This window comes from Cryptomeria japonica, chromosome 10 (assembly GCF_030272615.1).
Source record: "Cryptomeria japonica chromosome 10, Sugi_1.0, whole genome shotgun sequence".
NCBI classification, from domain to species: domain Eukaryota; kingdom Viridiplantae; phylum Streptophyta; class Pinopsida; order Cupressales; family Cupressaceae; genus Cryptomeria; species Cryptomeria japonica.
Window position 1 is genome coordinate 625802718 of NC_081414.1, and position 6277 is coordinate 625808994.

The following is a 6277-nucleotide window of genomic DNA, read 5'->3' on the forward strand; positions in this document are numbered from 1 at the left end:
AGAGCATCCCAATGGCACCATGGGATTTCCTAGGTTTAATTTCTAGTATTTGAAGATTTTAGATACAGAAGCATAGTGAAAGAAATGAAGAAGAAACTGGATTTGTAGTTGAGATTAAGGGAGAGTGTTGGAGATGTTATCCCAACTATCCACTGCCATCCTGTCACATCTTTATATCCTCTGTATGTTCATATCTCCATTCTGCAATATTATCTGTAGCAATATTCAAAACAGATTTTTCCTTGGATTTGGAAAGGTTTGGCATTTACTCCTCCAACATCGCCAATGTACAATATATGCAGGACTGTTATTTAATATTTTAGTTTTCCCTCCTTACTTAAAAAAATGGTAAAAGACTAGAAATAATGCTGCAGTAAAAACAGGGGAAGTTTTTTTCTGATAGAAAAAGGATTTAAGTTGCAGAGATATATGAATGAAAAACTCTAAATCTGTATAAAAGTAATAAATCTATAGAAGGTTGTAATTGGCCCAAAATGTATGACCTGTAGCTCAATCAGTCGATGTAAATTTTGTTGTTTTTTTTTTCTCTTTTTCTGTTGCTCTCTTGACTCCAAAGGCCGTTGCAAGTCAAACTACAGAAGGGAGGTAAAATTAAATGATAATATTTAAGTATGGAAAGTTGAGATTGATTTATTTAGTTGGATTTCCAACATTCAAAATTGATTTGAATATGGAGAGATGGTAGTTAAAGATAAATGACTAAGATTAAAGATCAGAAGAATGGATTAGAATTTGATCATTTGGATTATAAATTGTTCTTTAATATTCTCTCAAACGAAAAACATGCTTATTTCTACTTATCAGACCTATTTATCACGCCATCGAATCATAATAACCAGTCCTTTTTGAATGCGAACCTCGTGTTATCGAATTAAAATACAATAACTCATTCCGGAGGGGAGAAAATCGTGGTCGATTTATTGATGGACTGAGAGGCAGAGGAAAAGAAACATAAAAGAAAACTAAAAGCAGAAATTCTTAATAACAGAGATAATATTAGAGACAACCAGAGAAATATCTTTTCATTTTAATATACTTCAAAATCATACTTTAACTTACTTCAATACATTGAGCTGTTGCTCCTTTTCATGCTTAGATATATACTCAAAACAGAGTCCCCTGCTGTTACATACAGCTATCAAACTTTTTCCATATTTTTCTTGTTCTGCTCACACTAAAACTTTCCTAGTTCTAGTTACTGTATTTCTGCTGTATATCTTCTACAAACTTCTACAATCTTCTTACAAATTAACTTTTTTGTATTAAAATAATTCAGCTTCTAGACTCCTCTACAAATTCTAGAAGAAGAAGAAAACTAAACAGTAAATTATGTTTAGTTCAAGTCCATTTCATACTGTCTTGTACGTACATAAAAAAGATTGCAATCAATATTTTTAATTCAAAAACCTGTCATGTTTAGAGTAAGAAGGAAGGCACGGGCATGGTAAAGTTGAGTAGATGGGATGGACAGCAGTCTACGGAGGAGTAGGTGGGCAGTTGAAGATTAATTTTAACATTTATTTGCTTGATCCTCTATGTTTTGCTTTCAATCTATCCAGGCATTGAAATCAGAGAACCATATTTTAATCAATCTGAGCAGGCATTCAAACAAAAATGAGGCGCCTAAATAGCGTTGGGTGTATTTGCCCGGTTCTCTGTATTCTGCTTTCAATCTGTGCAGGTATTGAAACCATTAATGGTAAAGTCAAAATCCCAGCTTTCTTCACATTCGTGGACTCAATCGTGGATCCTGGCAACAATAACTTTATCCCCACCATTGCTAAGGCCAACCATGCCCCATATGGCCAAGATTTCATGGGTCACGAACAAAATGGTCGCTTTTCTAATGGAAAACTTCCAACAAATTTTATGGTAAACTTGTTCGCCATTACTTATCTCTAGCATTTTTCTCAAAGTATCTCTAGATAGAAGATTAATTAATTGATTTTGGGGTTGCAGCTTCTGGACTTGGGGTGAAGGAAAAAATTCCACCATTTTTGGATCCTAATCTGAACAGCCACGAGCTTCTCACAGGCGTCAGTTTTGCTTCTGCTGGGAGTGGATTTGACAACCTCACTTCGGCACTTTTTGTATGTTATTTTTTGTTATTTTAATTGGCACAGCTTGATGTAAATATTGACCAGGGTTTACAGTTAACAGGCTGCTCGGAAATGCTACGTAATTGCAGAAAAAACAACAATTGTAGTTAGGAAACTTAAATTACGGACGTATTCAAATTACAAGAAATACAATTAATTGCGAAGCCTGTAGTCAATAAATCTGCTTGCAGTCTATTATCTGTCAACAATTTGAGTGGTCTTATTCCTTAAGGTGTTGGCTCTTTATATTTTGTTGGGGTAAGCTCAGCTTGCCATTATTGGGTTTGTATGATGATCTCTTTCATTTTACCATTGAGGATTGAGATTTCATTATTATAGCCTTAGTCTTTTACATTTTTTTTAGACTACAGTGTTAAATTCTCTCACTATTTCCAAAGAAAATATCTCAATTTTTATTATGAGGAATTCCATTTTAATTTAGAGAAATCTTTACCTTTATGATTTGGGTTCTATAAACCGTTTTACATTTGTTAAATATACAGCAAACTTCTTCAGCTTAATTTAAAAAAACTAGAAGGCCTCTATGAAATCAGGCTTTATACTTAATATCAATAGAAATTTTTTTCCCTATAATTACTATTCTTCTGCATCTACTTTAATTTAATAGAACCAACCTTTTCCTTATAAAATTTCATTCCTGTAGATTCTTTGTAAATGACCATTTTCGTCCACTCTACTAAAACATCTCACCCATAACTCATCAGCCACCTTAATTTTTCATGAACTACCTGCATTTCTAACTATTTAGAATTGCTAGTTTCATATGCATAATATTGATAAGCTCATACCCATTACACAAGCCTCAAATCTGTTAGCACATGCAACTTTACTTATAATTATGTTAGCGTTCATTAGACTCCAGCCTTCTCCTTTTGTTACGGCAGAAAATTAGTGATTGCATTTTCCATTATTTACGGTAGACTTATGTTTGTATGATCGAATGTTTAAGCCTAATCAAGGGAATATGTTAGCAGAAAATTTTGCATGGTATTAAAGCAAGGTTGTTCTCAAGAAGACCTCTATTTCTAGATGTATGCATATTCTTTCCCTAATTTTTGCATGTTCCTTGTCTTTTCTCCATATTGATTCTTTAAATTGTATGTGCTTTGCAAGCATGGCATGATAAAATTTGGAACATTTGGGACTTTGTAAAAATTGAACTTTTAAAAAGTTTATATGATGTTTTTACCTAGTGTATTTAGTATAGGTTTCTTTGAATAAGTTTCTAGAATAAAAATAGAAGATTAAAGTTACTATTAACCACTGAGTTTTGCATTCTTTGTCCAGTTCGCAATCAAAAGTATTCTTTTGTTCTAAATTCATGTTTACATAAGACTCCAATGTTGCAACTTTGTTTGCTCCTAGAGATTCTTTCTGACATTCCAGAGTTGCATCCTTGAGTGCTTGCAGAGTTTCTTTCTAGTAGGACAATATTGAGCATATGGGAGGACATCTTGTAGTTCTTCAGCTTGGAGCATTCTTCTTTAATTTGATAATGGTTAGGAGTTTTTCTCAATTGAATTTTCTCCTATCTCTTTGTAATTTGGTTCCTAGTCAGCCTTTGTTGACAGGACCCATATCTTTCCTATCTCTCCTTAATTAGGCTTAAACGGAGGTGTTAGCACATGCACTTATAATTCTGTTAGCATTCATTAAACTCCGGCCTTCTTCTTTTGTTACGGCATTAAACTAGTGATTACATTCTCCGTTATTTACGGTAGACTTATGTTTGTATGATGAAATGTTTAAGCCTAACCAAGGTGAACAACATGTTAATCTTTTTATCTCCATGATATTCACCGCTATTTCTGCGGTTACCTATTTTATTTAATGCAAGCTTTGAAGATGACTAAGATGATTAATATGAGAGATTATTTTTCGTTCTCTGGTGCAAGTTTTTTTTTTACAAAAGCTAATGCTAAATTTTAGAGAAAATGTACGTCTTTCTTGCAGAATTCGATACCAATGTGGAAACAAGTTGAACTATTCAAGACGTATAAGGCGCGCCTGGAAAATTTGGTGGGAAAGGAAAATTCATCCAACATAATTGGGGAAGCAATATTTCTAGTAGTCGCAGGGACCAATGACTTTTTATTAAATTATCCCTTTCTTCCCATAAGAAGAACTCAATTTATCGTCCAACAGTACCAAGAATTTGTACTTGAGATCTGCAGTAGTTTCATTCAGGTAAAACAAATTTCATTGTCAATGACCTAATTTTCCCAGGACACAAGTCCTGAAGCTCTAATTTTACTAAACAGGAGATGTACAAGCTTGGGGTACGTAAACTGGGTATGACTGGACACCCTCCGCAGGGATCATACCAGTGGAGAAAACATTGCATGGAGAATCAAAACTGAATGGATGTATTGAGGCAATCAACAATATTTCGTCTTCTTACAACAAAAAGCTCAAGGAAACCCTCCAAGAATTGGAAGCTCGTCTTCCAGGCATTAAACTGGAGTACGCAGACATCTACGAAAATTTGTTAGACATGAAAAAAAATCCCTTCTTATACGGTAAGATTTGCCAAAGAAAAACATGTTTATTTTCCTTTCCAAACAAATAGAGTCAATTAGTTCCAAGTATAATTATGGTCTATGTGATGCAGGATTTGAGATATCAGATAGGGGTTGCTGTGGAACGGGATTACTGGAGGTTGGGCCACTTTGTCATGTTAAAACTCTGATAACTTGTTCAAATACATCAAAAAGTGTTTTCTGGGATTCTGCTCATCCTACACAGGCTACATATCAGATAATTGCTGACAAGCTCCTTCGCCAATATTCCAAAGCTGCTCTAAGAAATAACCAAAATATTTATTTTCAAAGTGCAATAAATTTATGTGCAATAGTATAGAAAATTGCTGCCATGTAAAAGCGGTGAGTTATTGAAGTATTTATGCAAAGGTGGTGAAATTTAACAATAACGTTGCCCCGTTTAAATACGCATTTAAGTATCTATCTGAGTTTCGACGGTTTTAACCAGCTCCAACATGTGGGTTCTTAAATTAGAGTTGTACTTTTACAGTTTTATGAGATAGTATTTATCTTAACGTTGGAAATTGTAGTTGATTTAACTGTTGCTTTTGTGTTAGTAAAGAATGTGGCAGATTGTGAATGAATTCGGGTATTTAATTCAAATTTAGATTCTTTTCTTAATATTTATGTGAGTAGTTTAACATAGAATATTTTTTATTGGAGGAGAAGATTCATACATCATGGATGATATATATGAAAACAAGAATACACAATAGAAGCGTCTCCAGAATAATCTACAAAAGAGGAAGATGGTTTCTTTAATATAGCAAATGATCTCGAATACGCGGCAGTATTATGAGTAGATCATGGAATAATAGATATAGAGAAGAATCTAGAAGCATGTGAGAATAAAAGAAAGATGTTCTCTTCACCAATTCAAAGAAAGAACTCAACTAAACTTTTCTTTCAAATCTCTTTTCGAGACAAGACTTGAATCATATATGATGGACTATTCATAAGAAATGAAGCCCAACAAAGAATGGATGTAGAATAAGTTTTAAATGATAGAAACAAATTCATGATCCGGTCAAGATAGAAAATCTAAGATTGATATTGATTTAATTTTAAAAGGTTTCTTTATTTTAATTTTTTATCGTATTAGATCTTTTAAAGATAAACAATGTCAATGTTTTTAATGAAATTGATAATTTATTTGAAAAAATATGAAAATTAAAGATATTGATGAAGAATAACAAGATCCATTTGAAAAGATATATGAAAAAGAACTAGAATTCTTTTCAAAAGAAGAACTCCATATTCCAAACCCATCAAATTGCAAATTGGTATGCATTGCATTTCTACCATGAATAGAAAAATCCAAGCTACAATGCATACCTTAGGTACATTATCTCTCTAAAAGAAAATACAATTGGCCAATTAAAATTGTGTTGATAGTGCCCATATCATATTGTATTTTTAAGAAACTCTACACTTTTAATATCTAGGATTGTGTACTCTTTTACATTGATCTCAAAGGTTTAACATTTCATGCCTTTTCCTTAATGGATTTGATTGATTTTCCCAAAGAACATATCACAAGCCTCCATATTAAAATATTTTCTTTGCAAATACTCATGAAGCACCAAACCTCTCACT

General features: G+C 32.9%; 1 protein-coding gene across 1 annotated transcript; it reads left to right on the plus strand.

Moving 5' to 3' along the window:
• Window positions 1–1101: 1101 nt before the first annotated feature.
• LOC131036139 (GDSL esterase/lipase At2g42990) lies at window positions 1102–5215 on the plus strand. The gene is made up of 7 exons (XM_057967954.2): window positions 1102–1893; window positions 1924–1936; window positions 1981–2111; window positions 4095–4345; window positions 4403–4407; window positions 4457–4660; window positions 4753–5215. The coding sequence occupies exons 1-7, from the start codon at window positions 1636–1638 to the stop codon at window positions 4998–5000; spliced, it is 1110 nt and encodes a 369-aa protein (XP_057823937.2). The 5' UTR covers window positions 1102–1635; the 3' UTR covers window positions 5001–5215.
• Window positions 5216–6277: the final 1062 nt, after the last annotated feature.